General features: G+C 41.8%; 2 protein-coding genes across 2 annotated transcripts in view; one reads left to right on the top strand and one right to left on the bottom strand.

Moving 5' to 3' along the window:
• Positions 1 to 14724, top strand: part of LOC307042245 (uncharacterized protein) — a 492007-nt gene that overhangs the window by 227572 nt on the left and 249711 nt on the right. The window lies entirely within an intron of this gene.
• The window catches only part of LOC307042868 (adhesion G protein-coupled receptor A2-like), a gene marked incomplete at its 3' end in the record, with an annotated part of 148307 nt that continues 142388 nt past the window's right edge, over positions 8806 to 14724 (bottom strand). Inside the window, exon 7 of the mRNA XM_079687032.1 lies at positions 8806 to 9086. Within this exon, the coding sequence (XP_079543158.1) occupies positions 8806 to 9086 (281 nt within the window). The remainder of the gene's footprint in view (positions 9087 to 14724) is intronic.

Below are 14724 nucleotides of genomic sequence, written 5' to 3'. Positions count from 1 at the left end.
GTCTCTTATTTAGCACAGAGTATGATATCCGTGACATATGGATCTTAACAAAGTTCCGCTGTACATCCAGCGTACTGTATCTGACTTTATTTCACATGAGCTCCAGTGTGGAACCCCACTGCACCCCCTGGTGGATCAATGATCCATTGCAGCTGGCTTCATTATAATTACATTTATCTATCACGGGGGCGGTCTCAAGTCAAGCTGGAGGTTTTCCCTTGAGCGAGGGCAGATCACGTACCAATCACGGCCCTCGCGTTTCAAACTGTCTGAAATGAAGCGCTACATCTGTAACAAAGTTAATAATTAGGGATGCCCACAAACGTCTTGTCTAGCATTGCTACAAAAGTAGAAGTACTCAGGTCTTGTACACCATGCTACACCATCTTGTGTCTGGATCCCAAAAAACTAAATGGTGGAGGCCAAAAGAGCAATCTCAAAGACTCAAAACAGTAGTCAATAAACCAGTGGGTCACGGTGACTACATCCACGTCTTATAGAGTGGTGCAGTGAAAAATGCATTTTTGTAGGCTGTTAGCATTATTCCATTGGATTTGTTATTTTGCAGAAAATAAGCTCTGTGACAAACACACATGTATTGTACTTAACATGTTTGAGCAAGATAATCTCCACATATTAACACCACTTAATGTTTTTTAAGCGTAAATCCAAAATAACAACTTTTTTTAGGCTCTAAAATAACTACATCATGGTCGCATGGTGAGCGTCCCCACTGCAAAGGTAAACATATTCTTGTGACATTTAGGGACTTGTCAGCAACTGCCGTTTTTATGAACATTCACAGGTTATTATATATTATATATTTGTCGTAGAACAACACGTGGACATCTCTTCAGTTTGTGTTAACCACACAATTTACAGTATATCAGGCATATAACCACAAACCCATTCAAAATAAACATTGACTTTGAGACGAGGGAACAAGAAATGGTAATATGCCAACTTATTTCCATTTTTTTTACCTCGATCCTGCATCACTCTATTTACAAGTGTTAAAATGATGTGGTAAAGACGACATCAGTCAGTTCACAACCAAATAGAGGGACAGTTGAAAACTGAATAATTTCTCTAAAGGATTTCTCACAAAATCAGAGACTTAAAAGCTAAATTTCCCTACTGTTGAATGATCTCATCTCGTAGTGCATTTTATTGTCCACTTTCGATTTTGAATGATAAATATGACATATACAGATGTAGCACGCTAGAATGCACTCCACCCAGCGGATTCCAACCAGAAACCCAAGGGATCCCAGTGGCTGGGATTTTAAAGCCCTCCCACTATTTCCTGAGAGGGGCGTTGCCCGATTTCCCCATTTGTTCAATTTCATGATTTAACCATGAGATGGCGCCTCATTCACAAATACACAAAGACAACTGGGTGAACTTTGGTCTTCGGTTTGTTTCCTGGACTTTCAGTACTTCAGTAATTTTTGAAGCTCTGCAGTTGTGTTTGCTGAATAGCATTTAATCACATATTTGTTATGGTTTTCACAGGCTACTATGACGAAAAAACATCCATATTTTAGATCAAATAAAGTATATCTAATCTTATTATCTTAATTGTAATTAAATAATATATAGTCTTTATATATTAAATAATCATAATAACAACGTACATGTTTACACTTCTTTATTTTGTATGCTCATACTTTTACCTTTACAATAGTTTGCTTTACTATGCAGTATCATTTGTGTCATATTGTTGTGATGTTTTTAGGCAGTACAGTAGATCGAAGTAAATCAACTTATACATCATCATGTATTATAATGTGTTGTATTATTAAGTAATATCATACATCAACCCCATTATAACAGATGCCACATTGAATGGATGAACACATTTATGCATCAATAATTATAACGGAGTATTTCTAAATATAATTTGTACAAATACTTATATGTATTTAATACTAATATCTAATGCTGTCAAAATTATCGCGTTAACGGCGGTAATTAATCTTTTGAATTAATTGCGTTAAAATATTTAACGCATTTAACGCAGGTTATGTGCGTAATCTGGAATGCGTACCGTCACTTGTGTCACAAAGCGCATTTGCGTACCGACGTACTTGTGAAGCTTTTCCAGAAGGCGGTTAGATCACCGGACGACAGAGTCGGTCTCCGTGTGCACAGACAGGGCTGCTGTTAACGTCGGTCTGTACAACGGAATTGTTCCAAAACTACGCCAACCGGCTGCTGAGGAAGACTCCCTCCCTTCACTGGAGAACTGCGCTAAAACAGCTGATCACAATGTTCACACTGTGGTCACGAAGTACTCCACTAGCCCCCCTCCCCCCCTGTCGACTTTCCTGAAGTACTCCCCCGTTGATAGAAATCAACACTTAATGAATTAAGACCCCACGGTTTGATGATTGATGATTGATTCATTTTGACACACAGAACAATGTTATAATAAACATAAATACATACTGTATGTTAAATGGATATATCCGCCTTCTTTCATTTATCTTTCCATTCCCACAACAATATACATAAAGAAACTGCATATTTTGGACATAGTTTGAATGGTGATTAATCATGATTAATACATTTTTAACCTGTGATTAATCTGATTAAAAATTGTAATCGTTTGACAGCCCTACTAATAACATAATGATTCATTTTACTTTCAGATGATAATACTTTTCACTGGGCCTATTGACAATTTTGAATGCAGCACATTTACTTCTAACACGTATTTTTACAATAATCAGAATACTTCTTCCACCTCTGATTTTGGACCCCGTCAGTGTTTTCAAAACTTTAATTCAATGTTTGATATTTCTACAGACCCTTTCAGACCGGCAATGCTGGAGAACAGAGGGGGGATGGGAGAGTTTTGTCCCATTCCGATGGCCCATTACTAGATTTGAAACAAAGCGAATGACAGCCTGCGTTGATCACCTTAAGGGAGCAGTCGGGGGGGTGGGGGGTGGTCAACGGTACATGGTCAATGTTTGTTTGAAAATGTTTGCAGTCGCGAAAGCTCTAAGCCAATCAGACATGGACAAAAAAAAGGCTCAGTCTATGTGTCGAGGGGGAACTAGAGACGCCCCTCTGCCTTTACAGCATGGTCCGGTCTGACAGCGCTCAGCTCTCTGCTTCAGAGAGGAAGAGACAGATCACCGCTCTAATCAACGTCAAAAATCATACATCCAAAACCGAATAAATATAATTAATTATTATTAATACGTTAAGTCTTGTTCATTATTTTTCACTTTTATTAAATGTTTGATATTTCCACAAACCCTTTCATACCGGCTATGAGCGATAGAAACAACAGGAACAGCATAAATATGCAAACCCAAACCTACAGTTAAACTTTACTGCTGGAGAGATCACAGGGGGGTTGGGAGATCACAGGGGCTAGAGAGCTGTGGCTGATAGGCCATTAGGTGTGTAAACAAAGAGAGTCACACACAGCCCCTGTTGATCAGCTGTTCACCTGGGCCAGTTCAGAGCTAGAGCCTGATAAGCACCGGTTTTTCCTGTTCACACCGGTTTTTACCAAGCACAAAAAATTGTCGGTGTAGAAGCAAGAACCGCATACGTTACGCTTACGTCGGAGGCGGGAGCGAGATCAACCTGAGCTAACAGTTAATGGCGAGTAGCCTACGGCAAATATAAGTTGTAACAAGCAGTAGCGCTGAGCAAAGTGACTAGAACGCAACCACACATAAAGTCAGGCAACACTAACCAGGCTTCGTGTGATTCTGTTTATTTTTACCTTACTTTGACCATCCGTTCGCTGTTATTGATCATTGTGGAGAGCAGGCAGACGTTTTGTATTATAGCAGCTATCGGATGGAATCAATACATGGGCTGCACAGGTTGTCATGTCCGACTATCACAAGTATAATCATAATGAAAAATACGCCGCTAAAATGTGCCTGTAGAAAACGGCTTATGCCACAATAGGATAGCAACAGGCCCGGACTGGCCATCAGGAGAACCGGGAGGTTTCCCGATGGCCTGGCCTGTTAAGTGGCCTGCAGGCCTGAGGATTCTTTTTGGTTATGTATGTATTGTGAACGCAACGCTGCGCAATTGTGGGTCTGACTCTGCCTCACAGGCAGTCTGGCTGTCTACATGATGTGGCCTGCCGACATGGCCACTTTCATACAGACCACACACTAATGCCCTCGATTGGTCTCTGTGTGTCATTCAAGCTCGGGAGGGTGTGTATGTGTGGCGCGAGCGAGCGAAAGAGAAAGTGTGCGCACCAGTTATTGTTGTTAGCATCCGGTCCTAGCTAGCTGCGCTAACGGATATAATGAGCTGTCAACAAGGTGGAGGAGAGTCCTCTCCTGTCAGACTGAGAGACTGATAACTTCAGCTCAGGTGAGGTAAAGGACTTTAGAGTGTTTAGATAGTTAACTTAGTCTAAGTTCTCTGTGGGTCTCAAACGGTTTGGTCACCATTTATGTAAACACATATTTCCATTTGAAGGGGGAGTGATTAGTAAAATATACATGAATAATACAAAAATATATATTAACTAGGTGAAAAAAGGCAAGATACACTTTAAAAACTTGTTGAGAGCTAAAACTAGTCTTTGCTGCTGCCTCAAAGAGGAGCAGGGGGGAGATGAGGGAAACAGGTGAGGCTGGTTCAGGAGTCCAGACACACTATGCCATGCTAACTATAAATGAACCAAAATAAATAAATAAACAAGTTTCAATGTTTTTTCATATTGGATATGGTATGTTATTGGTTATGTTCTTATGATTTTATGAGTATTTAAATGTATACAGTTCTGTTTCATATGGGTGTAGTCTCTTTATTTCCCCCTCAAAGTGCACCAGATTGATGCATTTAAGTCCAACATTTAAAATAAATCTTACCGGAGGAGCATGCCCCCGGACCCCCCTAGAGGATTTGAGGTCGACCTCCACTTAAAATATGTTCACATGGATAGGTTCCTAAATAGATTTGCACTTTTATTTTTAAATAGTAACCCATGTCCATATGTTTATTCTGGGGTAGTATATTTAAAGTTTAGGGCTATCACTATGGGCAGCAACGCTGTAAATATTGACAAATAAATCCAGGAAAATGACACAAAACAAAACTGGTAGTGGCCTGGTTGGGTGTATAATTCCCGGCCTGACTTATTGTCCCAGTCCGGCCCTGGATAGCAACAAGTAGTCAAGATAGTCAGTTTAGCTTCGATTGCTATGCTAACATCACCCATCCATCACTGCTCCTAGTACTAAACTCCTGGTCCTAGGATGGGATAAATCCAGAGACCAAATGTCACTGTGTGTGCTGTGTGCTCTGCATGTGTGACCATTAAAGAGGGTTTCATCCCTCCCCCAATTCTATCTATTTATACCAGAGAAACTTTCATAACAGCATTGTGATGCCAAACAGCGTTATTTCAGACTGAAACACATTCACTTGTGGGGAGTTGGGGTTATTGCTTGTGTGACAGTCAGACAGTGAAGACTTTACAGCGGCCGCTGCTGTGAGTTAACGGGAGAATAAACTCCAGTGGACGAGCAGCACTGCAGCGGTCGGTAAATGCCGCTGAAACACATTAATAAACAATTAACCACGTCACTCTGGAGAAAAGTATAAGGTTGGAGAAGTAGTTATTTAATTGAATCTGGCTTCGTGTGATTAAAAGTAACACAATCATCGACCTGACGCAGTCCCCCATTGTTGTTGTTGTGAGCGCCGTTGGGGAACAAATCTGCTACGTAAACGGTGACGTCATGACGCAGCAGCGGCAGCACCAGTCGGGCTCTGGGCAGTGTGAACAAAACGGGGGCTGAAAAGAAAAAACGGTTCCGAACCAGAAGAGCGCAAGCACGGAGTTAGAACGGGAACCGCAGTGGTGTGAAAGGGGCATGAGAGATGCCGAGTTTCATTCAGACTATTTAAAAAAAAAAACTGTCTGATTTTATCATTGCACAACAATGAACTCAAAGTGTGATTGTTATATCAGTAATCTTAAACAGTAATAATACAGTAAATATTATTGTTTGCCCGTGGTGAGATGAAGAGGCTCCATTAAAAATAAACCTCTTTTTAGTGAATTACTGAGTTTAGGCACGTCAATAAAGTTTTAATGAAGTTGACTACAGCAAATTCATATGTGTTAGTGCTTTCATGTCTATTCAGCGAACATATGATACATTAAATTATCGTGAGGATGATGATTAAAAATCGTTTGTTTGAGCCGGGCTGCATATCCTGATGAAAAAAAAACCTGATTGTTTTTGTAATTGTAGTACGCCAACGTGGATTAAACAAAATTATTTTGTTAATTAAAAACATGGTGATGTTTTGTAAATGATTACATGGCTCTTATTTAGCACAGAATATGATCCTATCCGTGACATATGGATCTTAACACAGCTCCGCTATAGTAATCATCAAATCTATCAGCTGTTTATTTCACATGAGTTCCAGTGTGGTAATCACTGCTCCCCCTGGTGGATCCATGATCCATTGCAGCTGGTTTCATTATCATTTATCAAGGGGGCGTATCAAGTCTGAAACGTATTCACTACGCCATCTGTGTTCCTTTCAGCGAGGATTGACTCCGTGACGAACACGGCCCCACTGTGGTAGGGACGCGCAAAATGAGGTGCTACATCTGTAAATGGTAAAGGCACTGTACTTATATAGCGCTTTATCAGGTAAATTCGACACCTCAAAGCATTTCACATAGTACAGGTCATTCACCCATTTAAGGTTAAGTATCTTGCCGAAGGACATCGAGGTGATGACTGCATGGGCTGGGGTCGAACCATGTACTTCTGTTTATTGAACGATGTATTTTAGTTTTTCACCGTCTGTGTCTTTTTTGATAACACCACTATGTATGCCAAAGTACAATTCTACACACACATTCATTTAAAGTTGCACAGCATAAAAACACAGCATTATTAATAAAAGTTCTGCATATACAGTGTTACCTAAACTTGCATCATTTTATTTGTCAGTGACTTTAAAATATAACCTTCACATATCTTAATCTCTGCCAAGGAAGTTGTTCTCGATTTCTCTGCAGGATCAGGAAAGAAAATTGTTGGCAATAAGCAGTGAATGACTAAGTATTGCACTGACTCAATTGATAAATACTTCAAAAAGTGCCAGAAACATCGATACTGAGACACAAAGATTACTAACAATTCTCTTTCTGTGCTGTAATCCAATCATTTAAGGCAATGCTTCCACCATAGGGATCTTTGCGAATGTCAAACAGTGAGCTCGTAAATAATGAAAAGACAAAATATTGATATTTTTATGGCATTGGCAGTCAGGGGAAAATAATACCTTCCCAGACATGGAGCGGAAAAGAAGCTGGCACTACTGTTGCCAAATAACCAACACAACAAGAGGCGTGATGGCCCTGTGGACACAGGGATACATATTTCTGTCAGCACTCCATCAATATTTATGTTAGAGAGGCCGAGTCAGAGCAGGCAGCAGTTAAACTAATCAACAGCTCCTGCGCCTGAGCCCTATTGCCACAGCGTTACATCAAATGCATTTACTTTAATTTAACACTCCTGTCGTGTTCGTTTTCTCATCCCTTACTTTGGTGTTCACGTCTGTTTCAACGGCTCTTGCATGAACACAAAAACCATTCATCATCACCAAATTGTATTTAACACCCTTTTAAGCTGTAAACAGTGTCTCTAAATAGACACCGAAAATGTATTCCAAAATTAACATATTGTCGATTTGTGGGAGTGTACTATCTGATGGATGAACACAATAGGTTACCCCTTCATTTCCTATGGGGGTCACTTTTGAACGGGAACACCATAGCTGTAACAAAGTTTTCCACTCAAATTCGATGAAAGTGGTTATCAGCATTTTGATATGATCACATGTGGAGGATATCATAAGTCCTTGAAGCAATAAAATGTAAAACACAATATTTATCATTGGTAAAAGTTGTAAAACGGTCAGGTTTTACCCAAACACTACAGGAGGGTTACAAAAATAAAGACAGGAAGAGGATGGATGCTTGCTGTTCCCTCTTCTATCAGAAACCAGTGCGGAAACAGTGCTGCAAGTCTACTTTATCGCCGCAATTATGATTCAGCATCTGTTCCTCTTAGCGTGTGATCAGCTAGCGCCGGTGCTGGGGTGGTGGCTGGATAGCCAACCTCTGGAGACAAGCCGCAAATTGCTCTGAGGTGCTGGCACGTCGCCAAGCCAATTCTGTCTTGTCCTTTCTGATCCTTCCTTATCAAGGGCGCCAATAACAAAAGGTAAATCACAGCTCGTATGAGTGAGTGAGGGATACAGAAAGGGACCACTGTGTGTGTGTATGCTGCATCTGTGTCCTTGTGTACTTACAGTGACCTCTGTGAGCGTGTGTATAGATGAACATCTGTGATCTGCTTTGTTTGCAAATGAACATGTGTACATTTTCATCGAGCAAAGAGGTGATTTTATGTTAGGTTTGTCTGTTTGTCGGATCACAGAAAACCTACCGAACCGATTTTCGTAATACTTAGGGAAGGGGAAATTCAGTTTTTCACTCTGGTGTTATTTACTTTACACACATAGGTCACACATGCAGTAACAAGACCTACAAACACGTGCTTTAGCGGAGTGTCCAGCAACCAGTCTACACAGTGTATTTGGTCCAATCCGGATTTCAATCGGTGACTCTTCGTTCACAAGCCATGTCCCTACTGACTGACACTACTGCCTCCCCATCATTGGACGCAGGGCCGGTTTTTGGCATATGCGAAATATGCAGTGATTTTGTGGCTCTGCAAGGGGGGCTTTACAAACATCCAAAAGACCAGTTTACTAGCTCTCAGCTAATTGCCCCATCCATCCTCCCTCCTTGCCTTCCCCTCCTCCCTCCTCAATGTACCTTGTGATCAGGCAGCAGTCGTGAATCAGTGTGTCCTCCACGTAGATGCCCCGGTCCTCATGCGTGGTCACCATGCGGCGGTTGTGACGCCATCGCAGCTCCACCGAAGGGTCCAGGTAGGAAGCGGTGCACTGCAGGGGAAGACGATCCCCACGGAAAACCACCTGTCTCTGTGAAGGGATAAGCTGGAAAAGGGGCATCTCCAGAGATCCATCTGGAAGAGGAGGAGAGGAGAAAACTGAAATTGGCGCGTAAACTTTCCCGTTCCCTTTCCATGGGAGGAAGAGCGAAATATGTCATCATTACACCTTGGGTGGAACCAATTATGAAGAATAGAAGTGGTATGGTATCAGTTTGATATTGCAAGCAAACTGTCATTTCCAGTTGTGAAATTAAAGCCAACGGATGTTTTCTGGTTCCAAAAAAGAAATTGAGTTGTATAGAAGTCTCTGAAAAACGTACCCTTCTTCTCACACAAATTATTACCTATAGTTGAGCTCAGTGTCTTTTTTGCATATGGTGAAGCAAATTTGTATCTTTTTGAGATAATCTTTTATTAATCTTGGGAAAATAGTGTTTTGTAGAGAGTTTATGAACCAATACAACTGACAAAAGGTGTTACATAAACAGATGTTATCTTGCAATGCATACTGGGATTTGTTTTTATTCTACTAATTCAATATTAGAATAAAATATGAGTGCCTGTTGAACAATCAAAGGCTTTCCAAAATGGCTGGATTCATTCAGAGGTGTTCAGTTTGGAGACAGAAGAGCAGCTGATTTTGCGACTGTGTTCATCTTATTTTTACTCTTGAAGTATGCCATACAATTCATCTGCAAGCTTAAATATGAGAGAATTGATCCTTTTGAACAATGTAAGTGAATATCATTTATTTTCAGTATATTAAAACCATCTTGGATCTGGTTCCGAAAAACCTAGATGGCGTCCAAACTCTAGTCCAGGGTTACTCAAATACAAATCTTAAAGGTCCAAATAAATGTTTTAATAAGATGAAGGTCCGTTTATTACGGTCATTCAAACTTTTAAACAATTGCACCAAAATTCTTAACACGAGGTTGCAAAAACAAAAATAATCTGTATGCAGCAGTTTTCATTGTTATTGTGTCTGTGCTTGATCCCTCAGAGTGGCAGTGTAAGAGCAGTTATGAATAAAGGCAGCCGCACCCTCTTTCATTCAGCATTCCCATTATTGCTTTATAAATGTCTTGCCCCCTTGTGTGTCCACTGAGGTTAATCAGGCCCAACACATCTTCAACAAACTCCCCCTTTGCCTCATCATAAAAACTCACAAACACCAGCAACTGAGCATTGTCAGTGGTGTCAGTGGACTCATCCACAGCTAAGGAAATTCACTGTGCACTTTTTTATTCCTTCACAAAGCTGATTCATCAAATCACCAGCCAGTATTTATGTTCTTCTGGTTGCTGTGGAATCTGAGAGGGGGATTTGCTTGACCTGTTATTTCCTCTTTTAGTTTGCCTTCAAACATGGTCTCCATCACTTCAGTCATGCATTCTTTATACTTCAGTTATGATCCAGTGGAAAGCCCTTACCTACTGGCCTAGTTCAATCAAAGTGGTTATTTTCTGTTGGCTGGGCAGTGTAGTTTTACACACCGTCTTATTTGACTTTCTCAGGACTTCTAGCTGTTTTTGGGGGCAGACCCCCACAAAGAAAACATATATTTACACACGTAAGGTCATCATCTTAACAGTTTTGTATGCTCATCCGTGAGCAGAGCATCAAGTTGACATGTCTATTACAGCTGAATGCGGCGATTACCATTTTGTTCAGCAAAATGCCTCACAAAATTAGAAAGATCCAAAGCTTTAGTGCGTTTTGATTCAATGCTGATTACAGCCAACCTGACAGTCTCTTCTCTGTCATTGTAGACCGCAAATACCTCATTCCTTCAGTACTTGGGTCCGAATGCTTCTCGTTTTGTGCCGTCCCGTTCAAATGAAATCGCCGCTAATCATATTTCAACATTCGCACCAGGGCCGGGGGAGGGGTTACAAGACGTACGTCTAGTGCTGCATTCACTTGCACTCGGACATTAGAGACGTTCTCTCATAAATGTCCGATGAGCCACAACTTTTCTTTCAAAACAAAGCTGCCAACTGGGGTGGCAGCTGGGTGGCAAGGCCTAATTTTAGGGTGGCAGATGCCACCCCATGCCACCCCGGGGTCCCCGGTAGGTGAAACTAGGCTACTAGCTACAGTAAAGATGCAACTAGAAGAGCTGTTAACTCTCGCTCTGACTTTTTTTTTTAAACACACATTTTTCCCACCCGCATTTCACGAAGACCCGCCCTACTGTTCCTCTGATTCGCAGACTGTTGGTGGGGGGGAAAAAACGCTGGCGGGATGCTGAATGTGATTGGACCAATGTGTTGACAGACACACAGACAGTGGAACAGTCGGACATGCAGAGCGCTGTTTGCAGTGGACATAGCGGAGAATTTTGACTCGTTGCGTTGTCTCAAAGATAACACAGAAAATACAGATAACACAGATAACACATATGAAAAGTATAATTTGCTCAGAGTCCAGAGACAGTTGTGGTTCGATCCGGACCGGAGTCCGGACTTTGAGGATGCCTGCTGTAGTCCATAAACCAATGGGTGACTTCACAATGACTACATCCTCCTCCTAGTGTATGCTTGCAAGTGGTGTTAAAATCTACGATTGTGGCATTCCATGCATGTTTCATATCAGGCCGTAAACCACAAACCGTCTCTTACCCCATAGAACAAACACACTCAAACATATGTGCATGCCCCCAATGATATTGTCAAGACACACACACACACACAATATCGTCAAGACGCACACACACACACGCTGTCAAGGTCACACTCCTGCCCCTTCGTTCACACATGTTGTTGCTGCTGTTGCTGTGCGAGATGACTCTAACATGTTCACAATGGAAACCTACCAGTGATAGGATTACCTACCTCGCAGCTGACCTCAAGCCTTTTTTTATTGCCAGATCATATAACTACGATGAGGAGTAAAAGAGAGGGACAGTGTGGCAGTATTGCTTTATTTTGACAACCTCAGGACCTGATTGAACTGATCATACTGCAGACACACAACGTAGAAGACAATATCTCTAATCATGATGAACATGTAAAGATGTATCAGCGTTGCCTGGCCGTGTATTTTCTCCAGGATTAGTCGAGTGCCTTGGCAGATCACTGTACCGCCTCAGGAATTCTTTCCCAGCACGTTTGTTCAGACAAGACATTTCCCTGGCCACGCTCCAAACAGCAGCGTAAGCAAGCGCTTTGCCTTCGCTTGTATTCCAATCAATTGTGGATGTTGCTGCTGAAAGGCAATTCGATATATGGGTCATAACGTATTTTATTGCTCCATGCATTGGTTTGAAAAAAGAGAATACTGAAGGATCTGTGTCAGGTGATGTGGTTGAATTTCTCTAGCTCACAACTAAACATTTCCCCTGAGAAAAAAAAAAGCAATGACTGTTTATGGGAATATATAACCCTGTAAATAATAATGGCTGTTAACACATGCAGAGTTTTCCCTTAAGTTTTCTACATAAGAAGGACATAATAACGTGTACAACTGTGCATGCAGCCTGTTTGTTTGTTTGTAGATTTGTTCTATTTTAAACTTTTAGCTTTATCATTTGATCTTATTTGTTTTTTTTCTGTTAATAACTTCTATTTGCAACTTATTAAGCTGTGCCATCTCAAAACTGTCCTATAGAGAGAAATGTTGTTTTTTAGCTGTTGAGTTGCTGTGTGTCTCCCTTGTTTACACCAGGGAGAAGCTAATTGTGCTAAAGCCAGCTAGCATGATGGTCAGAACAATGGCTATCCCCACTGAAATCTGGAGAGGATACAGGGTTAAATGAAGAGACGAAGGAGGAGAGCTGGCACCAGATTTAAAAAAAAAAAGAGATATAAGCCCCCTCTCATCATGGGCAACATAAAATCCCTGGATAATGGAATGGACAAGATGACCACGATAGCCAGGAGTTCAACAGAATATATGGAGTGTAATTTGGTGTGCTATCCGGGGCATGGCTGCAACAGGATGTATCTAGTGGTGGCATCTGGACTGTTCAGGTGGTATTTCCAACAGCAGCTTTTGCATTAACAATCCTACCATGAGCCTGAGTCTTTACCATGAGCCTGAGTCTTCGTCATATCTTCACCATGAGCCTGAGTCTTCATCATGTCCTCACCATGAGCCTGAGTCTTCATCATGTATTCACCATGAGCCTTAGTATTCATCATGTCTTCATCATGAGCCTGAGTCTTCAGAGGTCTTTGCGCTGTGGAGGACATCCCGCCTCATTCCTGTGTCTAAGATGTCCTTGTGGACTTATGATGTACATTTTTACTTCAACTTATGTTTATATGTATGTATTTATTTGTATTCTAACATCGTACAACTATCACAAAAAACACTTTTTCCCCACAGGGATTAATAAAATATTTGTTGAATGATTGAATCATACATGCTGCAAAAGAGTCTTGATGGCTTGAGACGGACATTCAAATAAATATGTCACTAATACTGATTCTTCTATGATTACATCTCTGTGTAAATTGAACAGCTGACCCTGTTAGAGTGTTAAGACTCGATGTTGGTCTTTAACAACAGTAGCTGAGGCTTTGTTATCTCCTGCGAGTGACGCGTAGCAGAAGCAGCATGGGGGCCGTTGCCTGTTGACTTGGCAGATGCTGATACTGTTGACACAATGCTTTGAGCAAAATGCAATTATTGGTTGTGTGCTGGAGAAGGAGAGGGACAGAGACAAGAGCCGCTTTCAAACCAAGTACTTTGCCGTACTTAGTTCCCAGCACTTAGTTCCCCCATGGAACTAAAGAGCAGATCGCGTTCAACTCCCTGAGGGAGGATTACTCAAATGAAGCCACTGACGTCACTTCTTCTTCTTCTGCTTTGGGTTTACTGGCAGGCTGCAAACAACTTCAGGGTGTATAGTGCCACCCGAAGTCCCCGGCCGGAAGTCCCCGGAGTTGGGGACTGGCTTCAGTAGAAGCCTTCCGAGTAAATCGCCAGAATGCCGACACCTCCCCCATCTCCACCGCTCCCATGTTTTTTTTTGTGTTGCCATAAGTTATTCTCTCCCCGTTGGTGCGCGGGGCTAATGTTAATGCTAATAATGCTAATGCCAGCAAATACAATGGTGGCTTCACAAAACGTTTTTGCAGAGTTTTACAGGGCGTGATTTGAAATTCGCCCAGCCAATCAGAAATTTGAACTTTTTTCCCCCCAGGAAAGTATCTGCTCTCTAGCAGGGACTGAAAATGGGGGAAAAGTTCTCATGAACTAAGTTCAAAATCCCAGGAACTATCAGAACTAAAAGGGAAAAGTACGGGAAAAAGTACTCCGGTGTGAAAACGCATGCGCACCTCCGCCCAAAAAAAAGCACTGGGTCATTTGAAAAAAGGCGCATTTGCGTACCAACATTGAGAGAGAGGGAGAGAGAGAAGAGAGGAGAGGGAAGAGAGGAGAGAGAAGAGAGGAGAGAGAGAGAGAGAAAGGTATTTGCGAGTTGCATATGAACTCAGGGCCGGCCCGTAGCACTGGCGTCATAGATGTTCGCCTAGGGCGCCAGATCTGGGGCCTCATGTATAACGCCGTGTGTAGGATTCACGTGGGAAGTTTGCTTACGTAGTAAAAATCCGAAAAATAGGTCCATACATTTTCCGACATTTTCGGATTCACCGAACATTGCGTACCGGCGAGGAAAGTGCGTACGGCACGTCCTACGCCGGTTTCCCTTTATAAATCACAATCTACTCGAAATGCGGTGCAGCTTTTGCGGGCTTCA

The sequence above is a fragment of the Notothenia rossii genome (genome assembly GCF_949606895.1).
Source record: "Notothenia rossii genome assembly, chromosome: 6".
In the NCBI taxonomy this organism is placed as follows: Eukaryota; Metazoa; Chordata; class Actinopteri; order Perciformes; family Nototheniidae; genus Notothenia; species Notothenia rossii.
The sequence above is the reverse complement of the archived record's forward strand: the minus strand, read 5'-3'. Positions and strand labels throughout refer to the sequence as shown.